The sequence below is a fragment of the Antennarius striatus genome, chromosome 12, assembly GCF_040054535.1.
Source record: "Antennarius striatus isolate MH-2024 chromosome 12, ASM4005453v1, whole genome shotgun sequence".
Classification (NCBI taxonomy): domain Eukaryota; kingdom Metazoa; phylum Chordata; class Actinopteri; order Lophiiformes; family Antennariidae; genus Antennarius; species Antennarius striatus.
Window position 1 is genome coordinate 4,203,336 of NC_090787.1, and position 24,449 is coordinate 4,227,784.

General features: G+C 43.9%; 2 protein-coding genes and 1 non-coding gene across 8 annotated transcripts; all 3 read left to right on the plus strand.

The window, feature by feature from the left end:
* The first annotated feature begins 1,002 nt into the window (after nucleotides 1-1,002).
* Nucleotides 1,003-11,279, plus strand: LOC137605065 (solute carrier family 35 member F5-like). 6 transcript variants are annotated; one of them, XM_068329425.1, is made up of 16 exons: nucleotides 1,003-1,149; nucleotides 1,647-1,713; nucleotides 2,823-2,978; nucleotides 3,697-3,846; nucleotides 4,423-4,485; nucleotides 4,632-4,713; nucleotides 4,958-5,151; nucleotides 5,563-5,644; nucleotides 5,753-5,882; nucleotides 6,728-6,792; nucleotides 6,867-6,971; nucleotides 7,077-7,236; nucleotides 7,331-7,421; nucleotides 7,505-7,659; nucleotides 8,790-8,888; nucleotides 9,532-11,279. In XM_068329425.1, exons 3-15 carry the CDS (start codon nucleotides 2,844-2,846, stop codon nucleotides 8,869-8,871), a joined length of 1,494 nt encoding a protein of 497 aa, XP_068185526.1. In that variant the 5' UTR covers nucleotides 1,003-1,149; nucleotides 1,647-1,713; nucleotides 2,823-2,843; the 3' UTR covers nucleotides 8,872-8,888; nucleotides 9,532-11,279. The 6 variants fall into 6 exon arrangements, with proteins under 6 accessions (XP_068185526.1, XP_068185527.1, XP_068185523.1 ...); XM_068329426.1 differs by having other exon boundaries at nucleotides 1,647-1,709; XM_068329422.1 differs by lacking the exons at nucleotides 1,003-1,149; nucleotides 1,647-1,713 and having other exon boundaries at nucleotides 2,119-2,978; nucleotides 4,961-5,151; nucleotides 9,532-9,672.
* Nucleotides 11,280-12,302: 1,023 nt separating this feature from the next.
* On the plus strand, nucleotides 12,303-24,415 carry LOC137605066 (G-protein coupled receptor 39-like). The gene is made up of 2 exons (XM_068329428.1): nucleotides 12,303-13,189; nucleotides 22,338-24,415. Exons 1-2 carry the CDS (start codon nucleotides 12,406-12,408, stop codon nucleotides 22,814-22,816), a joined length of 1,263 nt encoding a protein of 420 aa, XP_068185529.1. The 5' UTR covers nucleotides 12,303-12,405; the 3' UTR covers nucleotides 22,817-24,415.
* On the plus strand, nucleotides 13,653-13,725 carry trnav-uac (transfer RNA valine (anticodon UAC)). The gene has a single exon. It is a non-coding gene; the product is annotated as a tRNA-Val (tRNA).
* Nucleotides 24,416-24,449: the final 34 nt, after the last annotated feature.

A 24,449-nucleotide genomic window follows, 5' to 3' on the forward strand; every position in this document is an offset into this window, starting at 1 on the left:
ATAGATCAGTCTCTCCCTCCTTACTGTGTTTGGCCTTTGCTACCTCTACCTTCACCTTACGCTGCATCTCCCTGTACTCCTGTCTCCTCTCCTCAGTCCTCTCAGTGTCCCACTTCTTTCTAGATAACCTCTTTCTCTGTATACACTCCTGTACCTCCTCGTTCCACCATCAAGTCTCCTTATCTACTTTCCTTCCAGATGACACACCAAGTACTCTCCTACCTGTCTCCCTGATCACATTAGCTGTAGTTGTCCAGTCATCTGGCAGCACCTCCTGACCACCCACATAAAATAATAACTAATAAAAAATGTTTTTTTAATCTTTCACGATCAAAATAATTTTTCAATTCACAACTATAAAAAAATGAAATAACATAAATAAAATACACTTCAATTAGATGTTTACATTTTATTTTTGGAAGCCACACAGGGCCGCAGCCACACAGGATGAGAGTGGCGCATGCGGCTCAGGAGATTCAGCTTTGCGACTCCAGCTCTAGGTTATAGTGAACACCTAATTGTTTTTTGTTCAAATGAAGGTTATGAATTCATGTTTTACAATCCATACATCTTTAAATGTTCACCATCAACAGTTATTTAGATTTTTATTCTAATTTTTGTCTAATCTTTCTGATGCCTGTCCTCCAAAATCTACTATAACATATTTTATAATTGTAAACAGTGATTCTGACTGATTTTTCTGTAAATGCTACATCTTTATCACACCTGTCCATATTGAGAGATGAATTCCTTTTTGCTGCTAGAAAAATAAAACATGACTTTGACAACACACATACAAACAATAAAACTGCTCCTGCTTCCTAACATAACCCCGAACCATTTATACAAGCTCATGCCGTTAGATATTTAGTTATTATTGGAACAAATCAACCGCCATTTAATGTTTAAACATCCAAAAAGTTGTCGGGATCTTGACGTCAACATTCCTCTTTAAATCTACATTTCCCAGAACCCTTTGCGTCCTGTAAGCGATGTCACCTGATGGCGGAGAGGGAGGGGGGCTAATGTTTACAACCACTGGCTGTCAGTAATTTCATCGTAAAAATCTGATTTTAGTCGGTTTTTCAACTTCAATGGAAAATACAAGTTAATAATGACGCAAAATAAATGAAGTCTTCTCACATTCAGGTAAAAGTGCTGCTTTAATTTAACATTCAACCACTTAACCAGGCTCGGGAGCGCTGAGCTCGTCAGCGACAGTTAGCTAGTTATCTCCTATTGATTAACAGGTAGACATAGCGCTGGTGGCTAACGTTAGCCACACAGCAAGAATTAGCATCACGTCACAGTTTAACATGAAGGATAGCACCTGTAGCAGGTTAGCTGTTAGCTCAGGGGGGTGTTTGTCTTGTTTTCAGAGTTGTAGAGGTGGTTCACATGACCACAGGAACTTCACTGGTGTAAAGTAAGATAACAGATTACAAATGAATGTACTTTTAACTCTCGTAGCCACGTCTCGGTTTTACAGTAAGTTCTTCACACCACCTACAACTGATATTGAGCTAGCTTACCTTTGCCCCACTTCCGATAATTTTTTTTGATAAGTCTGGTGCTTCACATCACTTCGAGGGGTATTTATGTCGGAGGTGTTGATTTCACGACCTTGCTGTGTCTTTTTGGAGCAGGTTTTTATTAAACTTCCAGAGTGAATCTGCGCCAGCATCTGGGAGGATCATCACAGTGAGCTAGTAGGTAAGCATCTACCTCACAGCTGGTCTCAGCTCTTATTCACTGCACTATGTATTCAGTTTTTAAGGTATCCCAAATGACACTCGTAGCCCTCTAATCATAATTTAAAATTCTTGGATTTGTGATAGCCAGTCAGCAACAGAACAATCCAGGTGATACAATAATCTACTTTACACCTGGACGAATTATAGATTGATGAAAGGGAGAACAGAGTTAAACAAACAACAGAATTTATTCAAGATAAATATACCCAGAGGAGAACATCAGAGCCGTGCCACATAACCAAATGAGAGACCTGGATCTGCAACACCATATGCCATATTCTTTTTGATATACGTCCAATACCAAATGGGATGTTTGACATCAAACCACTGAAACCCATCTGGATCCTTATCTCAGTGACACATTGGTGGTTCTTTCCTTGTTCTTTGTTGTCACTCAGATGCTGTTGGAAAAAAGATTAGCCTCAATAAAAATGTGTTAAAATCCTGGTGATTCCCAGCAGATTGCTCACACTCATAGAACCCTGACAATGTAACCAATCAAAACAATCACATGGGTAGAGCAGAAAGCCCATCGTTCATGGAGGCCATCAATATTTCCTTACTAGTATGTTACTTCTCAAAGGCCTTCATCTGCAGGGTTTAACAGAATTGTTTTGTTTCCCCAGAAACTAATCTTAGGACAGACCTTTTATTATGTGTATGTATGTAATCTGAAGCTATACTAAAAGAGTCCAAAGTACAAGGAAAAGCTGTACACTTTCAAGTAGACAGTAATTCGGATATATTAATAAACTGCCAAATATAGTCTGCAAATATTTGTGTCTCTGACTAATTGATCAACCAATGGTTTCAGTACACATGTCGTGTTAAAAGCTCGTGTGACTTTATCCACATGATTTCTTCAGTGTTGGGTAACATGTCCTGCATTACATCTGAATCATTTCTGTGTACTGTCTGGGACAAACAGATCTGAGAGACTTGAGCCGTTGAGCTGCTGCGTTTGTCAGACGTTCAAATCTTTCTAACCTTGCTTAGACAGAAACTTCAGTGATTTGTAACATGATGACAGTCTTGAGCGAGTTTCTGAGCATCCTGGTGTTCTTCCAGGCGTGTTTTGCCATCGTCCTGATGGAGTGGGTTTTCATCATGAACCGGATGAGCTCCCAGGGCAGCTCTGCAGCCCAGCGGAGGCGGATGGCCCTGGGAGTGGTGATCCTTCTGCTGGTGGACGTCATCTGGGTCGCGTCGTCTGAGCTAACATCGGTAAGGCACTTGTCTTTTTTTTTTTGCACCCCAGCTACTGCGAATGCACAAAATAACGCAACTGTAGTGAAATGAGAAGCAGGAGCGTAGATGTGATCAATACCCAGACAACAATGAATTAAATTCTTAACCTTTATGTCTGTGTGTTCAATCTTGATATCATGGACAAAATACTCAAATGTATAAGTCATAAAAAGCAATAGTTTGACTCTTTTTAATGCTCAACACCTATTTACTATTTTTACTAAACTTATTTTAACTATTATTATTATCGGATGGTTTTAACAGCTGCTTCCCTGCCTTAAGATTAATTTTGTTTACATTTTTACTTCCTCTTGTTACACATATCTTCTGGTGGTTACTCCTTTACCATAAACGACAGCACAGAAGCTGCTGCAGGAAGGAGAACATAAGAAAACATGCAAATATAAAGGTGCAACAGTTAAAAAATGCCCCAGGGTAAAACGTTCAAGGTGTAAAAGTAGGAAAGTACAGAAAGTTCCACATTATACTGAGCAAACAGAATTTGTTGATGTCCTCTTTGAAGAACTTCATGTAGCTTGAAAAACTTGAAATGCAGAATAAAATGCACATTTGTGCCTGAGAGGTAGAACTGAGGTCAGGTCTGTTTGATTTGAGCACACAGGCGCTGGCCAGCAACACATTTTTTGAAGAAAATTTTTAAGTCACCGCTTCTTCCTGTCGGTTCTTCCTGCAGTATATTTTCAAGCATCAGGACTACAATAAGCCATTCTTCAGCACCTTCACCAAGACCTCCATGTTTGTGCTTTACTTGCTGGGTTTCATGCTGTGGCGGCCGTGGAGGCAGCAGTGCACCGGAACCCTGAAGCGCAGACACGCAGCTTTTGTAAGTCGTAAAAGCACACAGTGTCCACATGGGGGCAATGTGTTTGAACGTTCCTGTGATTCATAATCAAGCAAACCCTTCTACTAGTACGAAAGACGCAGAATCCCTGATGGAAACAGTATGATCTGGTGGATCTGGACTTTTATTCGGATTTATATGAAAGATTTAAACCATTTTCAATATGCTTGATGTCTGGCATCTTGATCTGTACTTTAATCTCTGAAATATGAAACAAAAACACCTGATCTCACAATGTTTAAGGATAAAATAAAGTTTTAAACCTAAAATTCACGCTCCAATGCCCAACCTCCTACCAGGATTCATGAACATCTGTTATGTAGTTTGTGTGTAATCCAGCTGGTTTGTGAAAACATGACCTCCTCTGTATAGATGATGAATTTTTTGTCTAAGTCTGCAGTGAGAGAGTCATCTTGTAGAAATGTGTGGTGGAGATAAGGTCAAAGACCAGACAAACCCAAAGGACTGATTCATGTCCACAGACAGGAAATGAAGCCAGAGACACTGATGTGTGAGTGTGACAGTATAGGTTGATGGTTTGAATCCCTGTCTGTGCAGTTTGCTGATGCCGAGGCCTACTTTGCACCCTGTACCACCGATGCCACTTTCAACAACTGTTTGGTATGTCAAAAAATTTCTGGCTCTTTCCCTATTTACAGTAAAATGTTCAAACCATTCCAGAACCCAAGCGTTTAAACACAGCTCACACAGAACCAGTGAAAATCGCCAGTCCAACAATATAAATCATTAGATTTTTTTCTCTGCAGAGCGAACCGCTGTATGTTCCGGTGAAGTTTCAGGATGTTTCTTCTGAGCCATCAAATTATTTAAGCAGAGACTGTGAATCTTGTAAGTATAAAGTTAATATCAGCTCTGTCATCCTCACATTTGTGGAAAAATCTGTTTTGATGTTTTTAGTTTTTTCAGTCTTTCAGTTCAGATTTTTAAAGGTGCTATTTTTTTTTTAACAATAATTCAAAATGTAGATCTTCCCTCGAATCGAATAATTTTCTATTTGTGCTTTTAAAGACAACCTTTTTTTTAAAACTGTTTTTCGTGTATGAGTTCCCTTCTTTCCCTTTGCACCTCCCAGCAGCCTCCAAAAAGCAGCGGGTGCGTTTCAGTAACATCATGGAGGTGCGTCAGCTGCCGTCCGCTCAGGCCCTGGAGGCCAAATTGTCCCGCATGTCCTATCCAGCTGCTAAGGACCACGAGGCCATGCTGCGGACAGTGGGCAAGCTAACCATCAGTGACGTGGCCAAAATCAGCTTCTTCTTCTGCTTCGTGGTAAGAAAACATCAGCGGGAGCAGCAGAACATGAAGTTTAAAGCTGCAGCCACTTCAAGGCGACCCAACTTTATTATGTAGTTTGCATCAGAGCATCTTATTATTAATGTTCCTGCCTGTTAGGTTACACGCTATGTGTTTGGCTAGTACTTAATTAAAAAAATACTTTTGACACATATGAATTATGTGAGGGAGCAGATATTGATGATGCATGAGACCCAAAACTTGCACGTCGTTAATCACATCACCTCTCGAGTGATGATCTGTTTTTAATATGGCTCAACCTCCCTGAGAAGAACAAGAACGTCTTTCCTGACCTCCGGTCAGAATTCCATCCCAACAGCACTTTTTGGGAAATTGTTCTCAGTTCAGATCTTAGGGATGTTTTCATCTCTGCTGCTTGTCTTGCAGTGGTTCCTGGCTAACCTGTCTTATCAGGAGGCGCTTTCTGACACGCAGGTCGCCATCGTCAACATCTTGTCCTCCACTTCAGGTGAATCTTTAACCCTCAGCATGTGTTAGAAGTAAACAGGTAACATTTTTGTACCAGTTTAAACGAAAACTTTGTGATATCTCCTTGTTATCTTTCATGTTTCTGTAGAACACAAAGAGAACTCTGTTTCTGTCTGCGTCTTCTACCCAGGTCTGTTCACACTCATCCTAGCGGCCATATTTCCCAGCAACAGCAGTGACCGCTTCACCTTATCCAAACTGTTGGCTGTGGCTCTGAGGTAAGCGCTTATAAACGTGTTGACATTATTTGCTTGAATGGTGAGTTGTTTCTTGTGTCTTCTCTTAAAAAAAAGCTGTTCGCTTTGGTGACGCTTAAATTGAAGTTAATCATGAACAGAACCGCCGTAATTCATTCCTCCCAGCTCCGTTTCCTGCTGTGTGTTTTACAGAAATGCTGATTAGAGTCTGATCCAATCTGAATTTTCTCAGACTCATTTTCTTGTGAAATAAACGATATGAAAGGCAAACAGGAAACAGCAACAGCGTTTCTGTGTTATTAGTTCTTAGTGCCACCTGTCATTGTACCATAAAGGGTTGTGTTCTCAGATCTGAATTTCGCATTATTATTTTTTTCACCAAAAATGATGTGGCATAAGTTAAAAAAAAATTTTTTTTCTTTAGTTGTACCCAGTGTCTCTAAACGGGGTATAATCTCATCAAATAACTCATATTCCTTCAATACAGAAATATCATAATTTACTAAAGTTAAAATTATACAGTATTTTTAGAATGTCAGTGAAGCAAACAACATCAAGCAGTTCAAATAATGCAAAATAAAATGGAGAAAAACAAATAAAACTAAAAAAAAACCTGACAGAGATCCAGGATGTTGGAAAAACTCTAAACAGCAAAAAGGTGGAAATAAAACATAAAACAACAGACTTTTTATGTTAGAATTCTATCCTTACATTAAATAGCATCAGTTTCAGCAAAAGAAGTAAAATAATAAGAGGATATAGCTTCTAGTTTTCCATGCAGTGTGATCCACCACCAACGCCATCATGAATTTACAGTTTTAAATATGCTTTCCTGCATCAGTTCATGGCCCGTTTCTCTTCTTTAGCATGGGAGGCGTTGCCCTTGTGAGTTTCTCCAGCACGGACAACCCGGACGGGAAGGGCATCTTAGGTAACCGTGGAGACATAATGGAATTCTTCTATCTAATCCTTCTGAGTTCTTGATAAATCTAACCTGTCCTACAGGATCGTTTTGGTCTCTGGCGGGGGCGATGCTTTACGCCGTCTACATCGTGATGATCAAGAGACGAGTGGATCGGGAGGACAAGCTCGACATTCCCATGTTCTTTGGTAAGAATGCTTCCACTTGGTGCTGACGTGCCCCGCCCCTACCCGGTTACCACGGCGGCGGCGAACAGAAGGCTTCTTCACAGCCGGAGCTTGTTTGTCTCTCAGGGTTTGTAGGTCTGTTCAACCTGCTGCTGCTGTGGCCGGGCTTCCTCCTGCTCCACTACACGGGATTCGAGGCCTTCGAGCTGCCCAGCCAGCTGGTGTGGACATACATCCTCATCAACGGCCTCATCGGAACCGTTCTGTCAGAGTTCCTCTGGCTCTGGTGAGCACCTGATCCCTCCGCTGGTTTCTTTTGTTATTACCTGTCATTAAAGAGGCGTACAAATGAATCACGTGACGCGGCCGTCTCTCCTCAGGGGCTGTTTCCTCACGTCGTCTCTAATCGGGACGCTGGCGCTGAGCCTCACCATCCCGCTCTCTATTATAGCAGATATGTTTATGCAGAAGGTCGGTGCCCCCCCTGGACTTCTACTTTAGTTGATGAGTCGTGGTAGCTGCAGCTAGTTAATTGTGTGTGTGTGTGTGTGTAGGTACGCTTCTCGTGGCTGTTTTTTGCCGGGGCGGTCCCCGTTTTCCTCTCCTTCTTCATCGCTGCTCTCTTGTGCCACTACAACAACTGGGATCCGGTCCTGGTGGGGCTGAGGAGGGTCTACGTCTTCATCTGCAGGAAGCATCGCATTCACAGGTTGGATTCCACGTATTGTTGATTTAGAAGCAGCTGACCGACTTCTGATTGGTATTTAATGCTTAATGCTCGGAGAGAAGCCGCAGCTCATTGGTTTTTGCCGGATGACAGGATGGGGGACTGTTTGGAAAATATATATTTTTTGGACTGAAGGACGTTTTCTCTGAGATTAGAGCTTATATGGAAAATAAAACGGAGGCTGAAGAGTGAGTAGGTGATTGAAAAGGTAAAGCTATCTGCAGATTATTGTCCTTCAGGCAGACGTTTGAACGTCCGCATAATGAAGACGTGAATGTTGAATAAATACAGAACATAGATTCTCTTCCTGTTCAGGTTTTCTCTGTGAGGCCAGAGTCAGGCAAATTTACTTCTCTCTCTGCGGATGTAATCACCCAGATTGTAAATCATCAATTACATGTTTGATATTAATCTTTTGCCCTTGGCGAGCGGATCAGGCGGGTTAAGACTGGATTTATGAACCAGATAATCTGAGTGACGCGTCGGTACCGACCGAGGTACCAGAACGGATTGTTGGGAAGGGCCAGTCAGGATTAAGTCATCCAAGAAGTCCTGGTGAGTCTTATTTTAGAAAGGATGTTAAACCGAGCATTTGGCGGGGGGGCTGGTCATGTGACCTCCTCCTCACTTCCTGCAGACAGGTGGTTAGTCACGCCGACTGACTGTAAATAGACACCCACACTTCGTGTCTGGAGAGGCTTCTTCCATGAGTTCTATTTGTCAAAGGCAAACACCTGGAACCAGAGGGGGGGTCGTGACCCCCAGGCTGAGCACAAAGGCGGTTTGAAACAAAATGTGAAAATCCTAAACAAAGTTTTTATTCGGGATGGAAGGTTAATGTTTGAAATGACAGATCAAGTTGTAGTTTAGGAACGGTTTGACCTCAGCTCTGACCTCCTCCTCTTCATCATCTCCTCTTCCCCCCTCTTCCTCCTCCCTCTCCTCCTCCTGTTCTTCTCACAATGACAGTAGAGTTCAGCCTAATCAGTCGTACGTGCTCAACCGCCCCTCCGCTCTGCGGGCGCTACCCTTGCCGTTCCCTCTTCCTTAGAGATGATTGTAGTAAAAAATGGTTGCGAGGTTATGATTGACACACTTGTCTCCGCCCACAGGCTGCCAGAAGACAGCGAGCAGAGCGAAAGCCTGATCCCCCTCCACAGCATCCCCCCCGATGAAGAAAGCTTCTGCTCGTGATCCACCAGCCGAACACAGTAAAGGCACACACTCCTCCACGTTTAAGTGTCTTTGAGCTCATTGCTACGATTTTCTGATCCATCATTAAGTTCTGTGACCCAGCAGCACACGACCCCCCCAGCCCGTGCTTTCTGATGTCGTCACAACCGCAGCTTAATGATCTGATCTCAGCGCTCCCTTCTCGCCTCCTTCTGCTGCCTTCAAGCAGAAAAACAACCAATAAATGCAGCCCCCAATCACATTTTGGTAGATTTACATCCCAAACACTCAGATTTTACAGCTGGAGATGAGTATGTGAATTTATGCTTCCTGTCTGCTTCCATTCAGTTGTTTTTCTGGACATCTGTTTAGTTTCTCTCTCGACACGGCGATGAGTAAGAGATGAGCACAACAAACAGAGCAGGATGAGCATCGTGTAAATATTTTAGATCAGATATTGGCCACCCACTCCACAGCGTCTGCATCTCCGAGTTGGAGCTTTTTCTCGTCTGAGTAATTGCCTGCAGGGCGGAAAAGGGAAGTTGAACCCAGAATGTGGTTTCTAACAGAGGCCGGCCGACTGAAGCCGGTCAGCTGGGGGACCAGAGGTCAGGCTGTGTGCCAATCTGTCCATTACACGCTGTCCAGCCTCTCATCATATGTGTGAATCTGTCTCCCCAGGTGACGGACGTGGATCTGGCAGAGCAGACAATTTGGAAGCTCTCAGAGACGACGAACGACCCCAGTGCCTCTGACCAAGACTATTTATTTTCTACAGCGATGAGACAGCACGTCGTTTCTTGCAGGTTGATTTTTTATTTTGTCACGTCTCGACTGGATTCAGTTTTTTTTCCCCCACCTTTTGTTTTGGTTTTCTGCCTACTGATCAGAAACCGATCGGTCCTTAAGGTGCTGGACTTTATCGACATGTGACCAAATGAAGCGGTACGTGAAGTTGACGCAAAGGTGACGCGAACAGACTGTGACTGCGATCAGTAAGGTCAGAGTTCACGTTGTGTTTGTCTGCTGGCCTTTAGAAGTGTGTGTGTGTGTGTCATCTACCAGACCTGAAGTAGTTGTGGCTAAATGAATCATGTGGGTCTCCGGCGTCTCTTCTGATGGTTGGTATTAGCAGCGTTAGCATCTTGAGCCGTCCTGAGCGACCTCTGTGTGTCAGATCCTCTCCATCCTCTGGATCTACAGGCGATTCTGTCCCATCGAACTCCGACACCTCTCAGCATTTTGGCCTTTATGTCCAACATAAAACAAAAATGTAATCACACTACCGCTGAACCAGAAAGCACAACATCCTTCACATCCACCCCCCCCACCCCGCCCTGTCAGCCTTTGTGAGGACGGACGGTGACGGCGTGAGCCTGAAGCCCTCTGCTCCAGCTGCGAGCAAAGTTCTTCAATTGCTGCTGTTCATTCGGTTTATTGGTTCGATATTCTACACATCAGATCAGAGGAGGATGAAATATCTGATAACCGGCTTCTGCTTCCTGTGGAATCTTAGCCTGTTCCTCCACTGGTGGAACGTTCCAATAAAACTGATCTATAATGCGGTTTGAATGACGTCGTTCCCAATTATAAGCTATAATAATTCCTGCTTCATCAGTTGTCTGTGATTCTAGAATGAGTGTCTGTACTGTACTTGTGCCTCTGTGTGATTTGTGAAGTCCGTATGACCACTACCTGAAGGAACGAGCGTGTTTTGTGTGATTCCTCCACTGTTCGTGAGTTCAGAAGCACGTCTGCGTCCGTCGCGGAATCCAGGAAGCTAAAGAAGAATGTAAATGTTGTGTTGATGTCGGTGTGTGCAGATCTTTATGGAGTGTTTTTACAGCACTCGTGGTTTTATGGGCCGATGAAGGACGGAGATGGAGCTGGATAGGAGTTATCTGACCTGCAAGGGTTAACGAATTGAGCACTTTAAGCGACAGATATTATCTTGTCTTGTTCGTGTTCATTATTGCCAATCGGTTCGCCGTCGATCTTTTTCAGGTCGATTAGTTTACAAAAAGTTTATTTCACAAGTTCTTTGCTCGTTTTTCATCAACGGTGCTTTTTTTTTTTTTTTATCTGTGAACGCTTTATCTCTTTTCTTTCTCAGGTTCTTTTCTTGTTCTTTTACGTCTATGTGAAGCGGTTTGTCTCTTAACAGAGAAAAGAAAAAAACAAGTTTTAGATGTAATCATTTTTATTTCCTGTGCGAGTCTGTTTTAATACTTACACTGCACTATTAAAATCTATCTTTTTAAATCTTTGTGTCTATTGTGCAGATTCATGCTTGCTGCTAATGCTTGCTATCAGTCGTGATGTCATCAGCGAGGTGAAGGTAAAGGCGGGAGGGATGAGCTGCGTTTTACACGCTTGACTATCCACGCAGGACTACCCATAAAACTCCACACATCCTTAAATTTCTTTTTCTCTGATGGACTGATGACTTCTTAAATATAAAGAATGACATGAGTCGACCCCCGACTCCAAACGAGCCGTTCGATGCCGACTCATTTCCTCAAACATCCAGCAGCTGCCGCTCCTTTCTGATGAGCGTCACAATCTCGCCAACGTCAAAGTCACAAAGACAGTTTTGTGTGATCTCTCAGTCATGAGCGCCTCATTATCGAGGTGGAGCGACGCATCGCTGAGCCGTGCCTAATTACTGATACAAACGATCGCAGAGGCTTTAACATCACACACAGCAATCATCCTTCATTTCACTTCCCACTGACAATTAACATCTGGCTGCCGGCGCGATGCCTTCCAGGGCGTGATGCTTTATTTGTTCTATCTGACAATAATCACGCCGAGAGGCTCAAAGCCTTCATCCAATCAGATTCACTCTGTCGATGACAGTTCAACTTTTTTTTTTTATGCTTGTTTTTAGATTTCTCAGCGTTCGATAGAAACCTGACATAAAGTTCAGGATCACCAGAGCTTGAACATCCAATCAAACGGCCATTAATTCCGTTTGAGTTGCGTTTTCTGCAGGGAGGAAGTCACCTATGACCCCCCCTGAATTTCCCTGCAAAAAAAAAAACCCCACCATCCTCTTTAGAGCGGTTTTATCTTTACCACCATCTCCAAACAAAACTGTAGGCCTGTTAATCTGCAACAGTGTGATTTACCGATGCCGGGGGGTTGTGTTTAATGTTTAACCGCCCTGCCCTCGCCGGTGGGAGGAGAAACATGCATGTCAGTCGAGAGAGTTGGGAAAGACTTTGCTCAGACGGAGGTGAAACCGCACGACGGCGAGTTTCAGGAGGGTCGAGGATGGGAGGAGATGGATTTCACTCCGGGACGCAGTCTGGACTTCGTGATAAGACGCTGAATCGTCGTCATATTCCCAGACTTGTGATTTAAAGCCCATCGGAATTCCTTCCTGGAAGACCTTCAATTACTCCAGACACACTCTTGCTTGTAAGTTGTTATCTTGGAAAGCGGCTCACCTCTGGATCCCGGCTCTGATCACAGCGACTGCGCCCCGAACGGCCGATAAGCAAAAAAAAAAAAATCAATACTTGGGAAATCTGTGCTCGCTGTTCCGCCACCATGAGCGAGGAAGTCGAGATAGTGGACGAGAAAGACTGGAGGGAGCTCGAACCCAACTACCCCATCAAGATCTTCCTGACCGTTCTCTACAGCCTCATCCTGCTGATGGGGATTGTGGGTAATTCAGTCACCATCAGAGTTACGCAAGTCCTGCAGCGTAATGGCTACCTGCAGAAGAACGTGACCAACCACATGGTGAGCCTGGCGTGCTCCGACCTGTTGGTGCTCCTCATCGGCATGCCCGTGGAGCTCTACAGCGCCATCTGGTTCCCCTTCACGTCCGCGTCGGGCAACGCTTCCTGTAAGATTTACAACTTCCTGTTTGAAGCCTGCAGCTACGCCACCATCCTGAACGTAGCCACGCTTAGCTTCGAGCGCTACGTGGCCATCTGCCACCCGTTCCGCTTCAAAGTCTTGGGAGGAAGACGAACCGTCGGCCTCATCGCCTTCGCCTGGGTGGTGTCCGTGATCGTGGCGTTGCCGCTGCTGGCTGCCACGGGGATGCAGGGACACATCCCGCTGTTTGCAGACACGCCGGTGCAGAACCTGACCTTCTGCACCAACCTGAGGGAGCGCTGGACGATGTACCGGATGAGCCTCTTCATCGCCTTCGTCATCTACGTGTTGGTGCTGATTGGCGTTGGCTTCATGTGCAGAGCCATGATCCTGGTGCTGCGGAGACCCTTGGGATCCGTGGATGGCGGCATCGACGGGGTTCAAAGAGCGCCCAAGCATGAGAGTTCAAAGGTTAAGACAGCCAGGAAGCAGACCATCATTTTCCTCGGTAGGTTATTGGTTTTGTACATCTAAAGTTGGTCCGATCGATCGGTTTTGCGTTCGTAGAGATGCTACCAGCGGTTTGTCTCCTCGTCTGTCGACACCTTAACTCTGAGCCTCGTCCACTTCCAGTGTTTTGACCGTTCCAGTGATTGATTTTACACACAGGCGCTGACAGGGCGTGTCCTTCAACCGAAGTAAACAGTGGAGATAAACTGTCTTCATGCCAGACTAGTTCTGGTTTCAGGGGGAAAACTGCAGCGTCAGAAACAAGTTATACAAGCTGTGTTTTAGGTTCTTCTAAAAATTGGAGGGTTGAAGTTGCGTCTTGCTCTGCTTCTTGTTGGAGATCAAAGGTTATGGAAATCTCATCAAGTTAAAAAATATAATTTTTTAATGGTATTGGTTTGAAGTTGTCAGAAAAGGAAGAACTTCCTATTGTAATATCACTGAATATATGACATTTACCAGGTTCCATAGTGTAGCGGTTATCATGTCTGCTTTACACGCAGAAGGTCCTGGGTTCGAGCCCCAGTGGGACCATTAACATTTTGGGGCTACAATAGCTCAGTCCAATAAGTGTTGAGCAGGGGATCGGCGGGTCGGCAGTGCAAGACTCGTGTCGGACAAAAATTTCCTACGGGATTAATGAAGTTCATTATGTTACATTTATATTCAGAAGGGTAAAAGGACACACGATAAAAAAAGAAGGTGAAGTAGAAAGAAATTAACAAAAATAAATACATTAAAAAAGTCCATAAAATAAGTAAGGTGGGTGATAGATGCTGAAAAATCTGACGGAGTCAGATTCAGGTTTTATAATTGGGGGGGGTCACTTAGCATCGGACGGGGAGGAAGAGGAGGAGGAGGAGATGCTGGTGTGACACATTACAGAATAAACACAACCTGACAGGAAACAGGAAGCAGGAAGGAATAGTGGACAGACGGAGGCAGTTAAACCATTTGTGATCATTTACCAACTTACCAAGTTTTTATTTACTGATAGTTTATTGATTCATAACTCGATTGGTATTTTTGTATTAATGAGTGAAATCTTCACCCAAGTCATGTCTGGATGGGATCAGGTAGTTCTAATCAAGCATCTTGACCTCCATCACCTCACACCCACCCATGAGGCCATGTTGGTTCAGTCCGTCCAGCGAAAGCCAATCAGAGACAACCTTGACTAAATTTTTTGGCGCTGACGACTTCATCGGTTTCTCACCTGAACTTTTGGAATTCCCGGAAGCTGATGAAGCAGAGAGGAATGTTTAATGTCGGGAACAGAGAGGTTTAAAGTTTGATAAGAGTTTGATAACGTTTGGTTCTAGAAATGAAACGATTCGTGGTCAGATGATGTCATCATGAGTCACAGGAGGAATCACATCACATATGTAATATAATCTAATTACTATTTGGTTGTTTTCCAGCCACTTGTCCTGTAATCTTAATCCGTCGTGTTTCATCATCTGAAAACAAACGAAGCCTCGGTTCCACACAAGTCACAAGTCTGTTGTTGTCATCTCACAGCATCAAAAAGCAAAAAAAAAACCCCCACAAAATTAAAATTCTTCAGGCTGTGATGAAAAATGACGACGATGCTGTCATGAGAATCATCATCAGACATGAGGTGGGCCTTCGTGACGTTACACTGGTGGTCCATGCAGACAGTTTGGATGTGAAGGACGTCCATTGTGAAGAAAAAGGTCCAAAACCGCGGCGAAGCATTACATCAGAGTGAAGTAGGTTTTCGTGAAGGTCCGTGTAGTTAGAGACGATATAATCATGAATAAAACAGCTCGTATGAACACAAGCTGTACTTCTCCGTTGTGTCTTTACTTCCTGTTGGTTGAACCAATCAGGACGCTGTGATATATTTATTTTCCTGCAGTTCTTTGTGTTTTTTTGGCGGTATTTCGTTCCTCTCCGCATGTTAGCCGGGCCGTTCTGTAATCAACTACTTGCCGCCGTTATCGTCATAGCCACTAAAAAATTCAGCAGCTAAATTCATTGTAAACAATGACTCAAGCAGCGTCGCTCCACCAACTGGACTTCATCGCCTTCCTAATGGAATAATAAATTTGACTGACTGTTACCACAAGGGTCACGACTCCCTCCTCCTCCTCGTCGCCGTCTCGCTTTACCTGGGTTTGAATTTTAATATAAATTAAATTATTACCGCGGCCAGGAGAGGCCTCGTTCTTCGTTCCCGTCGACAGGAATCCTTCGCTCCACTTTACCTTGAAATAACTTTTAATCCCGGCTGGTCGTTGCGACTCCGGATCGTAATTAAAGGCAGAGAACATCCTTGTTAAGACGGCCACACATCACGCCCAGGACAGAAGGTTAATTGCTTCAGATGGTTGTTTTCGGTCGCTGGAAGCCAGCGTTTCGGGAGATGAATTTTAATTCTGTTTGTCCGCCTCCGGCCTTTGGCCTGTGACCTTCGACTGTCGCAGGTCGTTTGTGTGAAGAGATTGGCAGCGAGGAGACGTGAAAAACCAAACAGAGAGCGTTACTGTTCTTCTTCTTCTGCGCTTTTTATTCAGGACGTGTGCCGTCATCAATCAGTCGATGCTCGGACTTTAAACCCATGATGCTTTGCACGATCTTTCCATCTTTTGCATATTCAGGATGAGTTGAGACGACAAACCAGGCGGTGAAATGGAATTATGGAACTAACTCTGTGTTCCCCCATCTTTACTGGTCCCATCATCCACTTTCCCCCCAGCCTGCCAGAAAGGTGACCATAGCTCAGGTTCTGCAGCGACAGCCCAATTGCCGCCCATGAACCCCCCCCCCCCCATTGGATCGATGGGTGTTTATTTACGGGGCCTGACCCCAGCCCGGTGTAAAGGGCCTCTTCAAGCCCTTTTAGTACCAGAAATAAAACAAACCTCCAGGAGGATTTGTTGAGCCTCTTTGGGCAGGTCGATGCCCCCCCCCCCCCCACACACACACACTCTGTACTGAGTGACAGCTACAGAGTTTGGTGATAAACTCTGTATCCTTCGGGCCCCTCGGGCCCCTGCAGACCTCTGAGTGGGCGGTCGGAGTGGAAATCCCAAACCATGACATGGCAACACCCCTGGACTGACGCCAAGAACTGAGTGAGGTCACATGATGTGGAGTGATTGCTTTCAAATCAGAGCTCGAACAACGTTTTTATCTCCTCTCTCAGAGCAGGTGTAGATTAAAACTCCAAAAGTAAAGACTCTGTGTTTACTTTAAGTTAGTAGAAGCTGGACTGAGTGATACTGATGGTTTTAGTCGACTGTAAGGATCAGAATGGGAACCGGATGAGAAGTTTTGAAGTCCCGGACCTCTTCAGGAATCTATTAGATCCCTTTGTGGTGACGGACGTGGGCTGGTAGAGTTTTACTCATGATTCTAGTGTCAGGAATTCAACTCTATCCTTCTCTTTAATTGTTGAACTATTTTCCGGACCAAGCGGCCATGAAGCCGAACAGGAAGTGATTTAACGGCTCACGTCTGCGTTTGATCACTAAAAATCGTGAGAAGAAAAGGGAGTCCTTCAAAAGGAGGTTAAACGCGATAAGATTCTGTTAACAGACGGCCGTCAGCCTCTAACGAACTCCATCATTAAACAGAACCAGGTGGAATCAGGAGCCCACCTGTGGTCGCCCCCAGGATAAAGATGCTCACCCACCTCTTTAAAAAGCGTGATTTAAAGCAGAACTTCCTGTTTATATTTGCATGGGTCGATCACAGTTTCTCCTTTTCATTTATTTTCATTAAAAAACATTTTTCCCGCCTCTGAATTGAGATTTTCGTGGGAGATTTGCCTGAAACTTTGCTTGAAAATCAAACTATAATAAATAAGAATATCTTCTTGTCGTAACAAAGACATTAATAAGAAGTTTATTACTCCCTTTATCTCCTCTCTTCCCTTCGCCTCTAACATCTGATATAAAACCCGAGGACAGGCTGGTGTTGCCAGGTTGTTTTTCACGGAGGATTGATGAAAAGGCGAGACGGAGGCGTCGCGTCCTGATGGCTCTTTGTTCCTCTGCTCAACCAATAAATGAAGTATTGTTATGATGCCGTCATTTAATCAGGGTGAAACCAGCATCTGGAATCCTCTCCATCATTAAAGTGATGTATGCTGGTTTGTGTGAGGTGTAATACAGGAGGATGCGGAGCTACAAGTCCACTCAGCGATGCACTCCTTTAATTAAATAATTGAAAGGAATCAAATTCAGTGAGGTGTTATTTAGAGATGGACTTCCTGCAGCGCTGGAGAACACTCCGCCTCTCAGATTTGTCTCGCCTTTATGTATTTATTTTTTCAGAAATGCTGCAGAAGCTTCACAAAAATTCCTTTTTTTCCCCTGCCATTGTCTTCTAGACTTCGTGTCGGTGTTAGTTTTATCGTTCTTCATATTGATGAGGGGATGAAGGTGGAGGAGTTCAGGTGATCGGGGGGGAAAGAAGAAAGCAAAAAAATGGGCGCTGGTGGCTAAGCTAGCGACGCTAATGGAGGGAAAACCACAACAACATTCTGAAGCGTTTGCACGAACCATTGCTATTTTTACCACTGACAAACTTTACGGGTGTTCATTTTTGTCTCATCTGAGCGAAGAAGTGCGATGTGTTAATAATACTAAATGTCTACGACATCGTTCACGAGATATGTGACCTCGCCGCTCGCTTGAAGAGCACCTCCTGTCTGGGAACACGGACTTCCTGTCCTCTGAGCGGCTAATCATCATTGGACGGCTGCGTTGGACATTAAATCCGCATTAAAAGTCTGTTATAGCGGCGCCATAATGAGAGCTTATACATAACAGATGCTGCGGCAGGAGCACAGCGTAACATCATCTGCATACATTAAAAGATTAATTACGATTGGGTGGTTTGTGAAACAACGAGCAGATGTTTTACAGGCATTATAGGTGCCCCGACCGCTAACATTTGACAGGACATAATTCCACATTGCTGCAGCCTGTTATTACCAAACCCCAACAAATGGCCTGTTGTAAAATATGCAGGCTTGTTATCCTTAAAAAACGATCACGGCTCCTGCTAGCAGCTGGAAGCTCAGCTCCATCCATGTGGAGACACTAACTGAAGGTGATGCAGGAAGAAGATGCTTAGCTCAGGTCCACCTGAGGACACTAAAGTTGTACAATTTCAATGCACATTTGCATGCAATAAAATGACGTTTCTTAAACTTTCAGTAAATAATCTGACTGCAGAACATCTGTGCTTTATTTCCCCAAAAGTTTGACAGATAACAAATCTCCATCTCCGGGGCAGGATTATCTCTAAGCGGCCGCAAATCTCCCTTAAAATAAAATCCATTCTGAATAATATTCCTCTGTCACTTCCTGGAGTTATTGGAGAGCTTTCATGACTGAGGATCCTCTGTTAGCCTTCAAATTAATTTGCTCACTCCCTGGATTTGAGCACACAATTACAAACAGCCACTTCTTTCTCTATTTACGGCGGAGGGGGGGGGGGGGGGGAGAAATCGCTCTATTTGTGTCTGACAGACTCATAAATAACTTTGGGTTCTGCTGGTCTTTCATGCAGAAGATGGAGTAAAGTCAGCGCGGAGGAAACCTTAATTGACCCTCTGTCAAAAACAAGTCAAAGAGGCTCTCGGTTGTTTAATTCTGATTTATTTGTGTTCCATGGGGGTTTATCAGGGAGGGACGGCTCAATTAATGCCAGAAAATTAAAAGAAAGATGAGATAATGGATTTAAGGATGTTTTTGCTGTGATCGATGTGGAACCTGCTTCCTATCTGAGCCAGCCTGCTCGATAAATCCGCCCATCTGATAACCCAGAAACTCATTATTACACAACTGTTACGCCAAAATTCCAATTGACAAAAAAAAGAGCTCCTTTTGTGTTCTCCAGGGGTGTAAATCATCCGCGGTGCCTCCGATAGAGTGTTACGGGTCCGACGGATGACTGTGATGATGCCTGCCTTCATCACAGGTTGCTCATTATCCACAGGAGAGGCAGGAGATAATCCGAGCAGATCAATAACGCAGCTGCTGGATTACTCACTCATGTGACAACATCGATTCTCTCGTGAGATTTTTATTCCTTCTCCAGGACGACTGTGCTTTGGGACATGATTAAACACAGAGAACGTTTTAATGCTGCATTCCAACTGTAATAAATAAAAATAAATGAATGCTTAAATACATAGAATGAGAAAATAAATGTGAAGTTTTATACTGAATAAATTTAATTTCATATTTTATCTCTTACATGTTCTTTAGTTTTCTGCCTTATTTTGATTTTTGTGATTTTTGTGATTAATTTTTTAGTTTTTTGTCCAACTGAGATCAATTTTCAATTTCCGCTTTAAAAGATGCGATAAGTAAGAAAGTATATTTCCGTTGACCTCATGGCGGGTTAGTGGCAGCAGCATTCATGATAAAATCAGGTGTGTGTTTGCAACACACACACTCAGTGTTTGACTTTGGAAGGAGTTGCAGGTTGACCTGTAATCAGGTGTAGCTAATCATGAGGAGTTTGTACTTTAACCCCAATATACAGTCTTGGTAAGAAGCGCTGATGTCTCCATATGCTTTAGATGAATGGATTCCTGTTAAGGAATTCATTATTTAGGTCGGCCCCGCCCCCCTCACCTGCTCTGCACAGGTGTTTTCCATTCAGGTCGCCCATCAGCTGCACCTGACCTGACAGAAGTGTTAAAAGCTGCCAGTTCAGGACGAGCAGAGGCTGTTCTCTGTTGGTTTGGTTGTTTTTCTTTAACATCTTGTGTCTTTGATTTGCGTTTCTACATCAGATGGATTCTGTCTGCGCTTCTGTAACGTCCAAACTGATGCAGAATATTTAAAAACATCAGTTAAATCAGTTTGCATCAGAATAAAAAAGCCCAGTCCTTGACTTTCTAATCATAGAGTGGTTTCAAGGTCATTAGACCGAATTTCCTTTTGGCCTTTTGAGCATTCATATTTGTTTGGGGAAGTTTTTTATGCTGGATGCCCTTATCTCTATTTATCTGGGCTTGGTACCTACAGTTCAAATTACAGCTCTTGTCCTTAATACTTTGTCCGGTAAATGAATGCTATCAAGACAACCCAGTCCTCACCAAGCAGCATCCAAACTACCCTGAGCAGCCTCCAGTCCTAGAAATGAATGACACCCATAATGTGGTGATGAATTCTTTTTGAAAAGTCACCTTAATGATGGTAAAGCATCCGGTTTTAAGACCCGCGGGCGCCAGCAGGCATGAAAAAGACGGAGGAGTCACGTATCGCACCTTTCCTCTCTTTGATGGCAGAAAGCTGAGAAAGAAAAGAGGAGACCTTCAGAAGTTAGTCGATGCTCGCTTCCCCGAGTTCTCTTCTCGTCCCGGTGATCCGCCATCGGACGCGCTTGTTCCAAAGACAGGCAATAAATTGTTCCAATAATCTGGTTTAATTGCCTCCTAATTAGCTGACAGTTTAGATTTGGCCCACAGCCGAGGAGAGGCTGTGTCGGCGAGCGTCGCTGATGAGACGGTCGGCTTCGATTTCAGTTGTGAGGCACCGGCATTGAAGAGAGGAGAGATAATAATGATAATGATGATGATGATGAGGATTCATCAACAAGCTGCGAGCGCTTTCCTCACGGCTCAGACAGGAGTCAAACATTCACGGCATCTCTGACGCGATTTTCCAGGCGAAAGACGAGGCTGTGATCAATGAACCCATGTGATCGTCTTTAAAGATGCCAGCAGAGGAAACCTCTAATAATGAAGACGGGCTTTCAGGCTAGTCAGTAACAAACTGCACCGTCGCTCCCGGAGACGCTTTAGTGACCCGTTAAGAGTTTTATACGCTTTTAAAAGCCAGGATGAAGCGATGCATCGTCCCTCAAGGTTCCACCTATATGGGATGAGAGGAGTGTGTGATCTTGATAATGTCTTCAGTCAGAGGTCGTCTCAGATGCTGGGATATTCAAATTAGCACGAGCTAGTAGCTAATTCTAAACAGACGTTTTATACTTAAAAATTAAGTTGTAGTGTTGGACTCCGTTTGATTAAAATAGATTCTAACGCCGTTTTAAAACCCAAACTTTCACCTTTAGTAATGTGTTTTAAAATGCCAGCACTTGACTCCATTAAACTCTATCGAACGCTCAGCTATCCAGAAATAAAGACGCTTCTTGACGAGACGCTTTCTTCCAAAAAACAAAAAAACGGCCTAGTTTGGATTCGCTGTGTTAAAAAGCGCCTGGACTACTTTGCTGAAATAAAATAGACATGATTCTGATTCTGTCGTCTTTCCTGTCGTACTTTCCCTCTCCTTCTTTGTTCTTTTCGTTCTTTCCTCCTTGTGACGTTGTTTGATGTCTCAATCTTTATCTCTCTTTCGTTTCTTTTGCAAACTTTGATTTAGATCTGACGTCCGAGTCCACATGACGCAGAAGGCAGAGATGTGTGCAGATATCTGTTGGCAAATAGTGTTAATAAATGATGTGGATCAGAACTGGCTGAGTCTTAAATGTTAAAAATGCTCTCCTGGATCCGTTCCATCGTTTAATGGGTTCCTCCTCGCAACAAGTTCCATCGAGATCTGACAGATGCTTTATGTGAAATGAAGGAAAGGTTGGTAAAACTCAACAGTCATAATCTCAGAGAAGAAGATACTCCCAGATCTTTTCCTGGATCCTTTTTCTTCTTCTTCCGTACCAAACAATCCTTCAAGTTGATGAAAGACTGGTTTTATGTTCTGATAACAGCAATCTACCCAAACCCATCCCTTCTGAGGGGAATTGGTTTCTATATTTATTTGTTCCTGTCCAGCTCTGCGGTGAAGTTAGCAGTCCTGCTAAGCGACAGCCTCCGGCGTCGTCAGGGCGACGGACCACCCGCTGCAGCTGTGTTTGCTCATGTCGTCGTAACGGTTGCTATACACGCCAACAGCAGCACGCTCGCAATCTCAGAGCGTCGTTGATACGAGTGGCAGAAGAGGCGTCTCAAACCAGATCGTTTTGTGATTGTTGAAAGACCGTTTGTTCAGATTAAAACCGCCGTGGGGGGTTGGATAAACACCAGATAGCATAGAGTTACAGTTGGGTAACTTGTCTACAAAAGCCAACATCTTGCATGCATACAGGAGAGTGGTGGCAATCCTAGACTATCAACTTCTCCTCTTGTGTTTCAGGTCTCATTGTGGGCTCCTTGATGGTTTGCTGGCTTCCCAACCAGATCCGTCGTCTCATGATGGCAGCCGTGCCCAAGTCCCGCTGGACCACCTCCTACTTCCGGAGCTATGTTACTCTCCACCCCATAGCGGACACCTTCTTCTACCTCAGCTCGGTCCTCAACCCGTTCCTCTACAACCTCTCCTCCAGACAGTTCAGAGAGGTGTTTGTCCAGGTGCTGAGGTGTCGCCTCACCATCCAACACATCAACAAGCGCAACGTGAGGAGCTCCCACGCGCTCTCGGCGCGCTCACTCCGGCCTCTTCTGATCAAGTCGTTTCGTCGAAACAGGGGCGACGCCCCAAACCTGGAGAAAACTCCTCCGACCGACGAGAAGGGAAGTGACTCCGGAGTGGCTTCGAACACTCTCAGCCTGAACGAAGAATCAGATTCTATTCTCAAAGCAAATATAGACGTACCATCAGAGACTGAAATATAATGTGCTGCACAATTTAATGAAACAGGTCAAACAAATCGAGGACGCTTGTGCGGCGCCTTTAGAAATAACACAGCAAACACAGGACAGCCCGGATTTTCACTTATAGATCACACAATACAAGCTTGATGGACTTTTTAAAGTCTTAAAAATACAGAGCTACAATATTTAGGGAGCATGAGGATCTAAAAGCTTTGGGTTAAAATGAAAGCAAAGCCACGTGAACTGTTGCATGTCCTTCAGGACATATAAAACTACGCTCATCAGCATACAGGCGACATGTCGTACCGTCCTGATGAACAGCAGGGGGCAGGATTGCGAGTATGTTACACATGCAGATTTATTGCCCCCACCAAAAAATACTTTCTCTCTATTGGCATCCCATAGAAACAGAGCGGCTGTAAAATGACAAATAAAAAATACAATTCCTACCAAAGTCTTTTTGAAATTTCCAGAATTTTAAACTTCACCTTTGACACATTAAACTTTGACAGGTTTCAAACATGAGCATAACGATCACATGTCCAAGAGGTTTATTTTCAAACTAGCATAAAACTATGCTAACAAGCTAGCCACGGTTCATGCATTGGATATATCAACATGACTTTAAACCTTTTTTTTTTTAAGCTGACAGTTCAGATTAATGTCTTTGAGGCTAAAAAAGGATCAGGAAAGGTCCTTTATGACGATAAATAAAATAAATAAAATAACCAGTAATAAAAAATCATGAATGTGTTTAAATGAATGAAACACTGAATGGATGTTTTAGAACATGAAACAAAGTGGGGACATTGTGTTATTTGAACAGTGGCTACACTGCCCCCTCTGGTCTCCAGGGGTACTGCTACAATTCGTCCCCCATGTATCTTTCGTTCTATGTTTAGCCCTCGCCATCACCCCGTATCACAATCATCATCATTTTCAGCATCTTCCTAAAGTGACTGGTGGTCATTGAAACCCTTTGGTCCCACGGCGTCCTGCTGCTCCGCCTCACTGAGCACCTTTCCAATTTCAGTCGTTAAAAATTAAATGAATACGGGATAAATAGTTTGTTTTGCGAGCAGCCGTTACAGAATTAAAGGAGGAAAGTTTCAAACTGAAAAGGGAACTTTTTATGTCTTCTACGATGCACTGATGGCTGCTGCAGCGAGCTGTCGCTGTGAGTTATGTTGCAGCTAAGAGACGCTTGAGGGCTGCAGGAGGCTTTAATGTCATCGGCACATATGTTTTCCTTCATCGCATTTTTCCTGACTGCACTTTTAATTGTTCTTCAGTTCATAAATACAACACAAAAATTGTTTCAGGTAACAATATTTGTTTGGAATAAATCAAAGTAAGTTGCCTGCAGGTGAAGATAATGACTGATGGATCTCGAAGACTTTCCTGCAGGATGTCTCTCGACTTTTTTAGTCAAAATAAAATTCAGACAAAACAAACAGCGGTGGGTTTTTCTATAACTCCCAAAGCTTCCCTTGCTGCATCATGGCCTTCCTTGTGACATGTGATGGAAAAATCTTCTCAGTGGTGGGTCGGGACGGCGAGTCAGGAGGGTCAAACACTGTACAAATCTCCCTCACGACTTTACAAGCACCTGTTGTTGTACTTTTCTCAACTGAAATAGTCCCAGATCACGTCC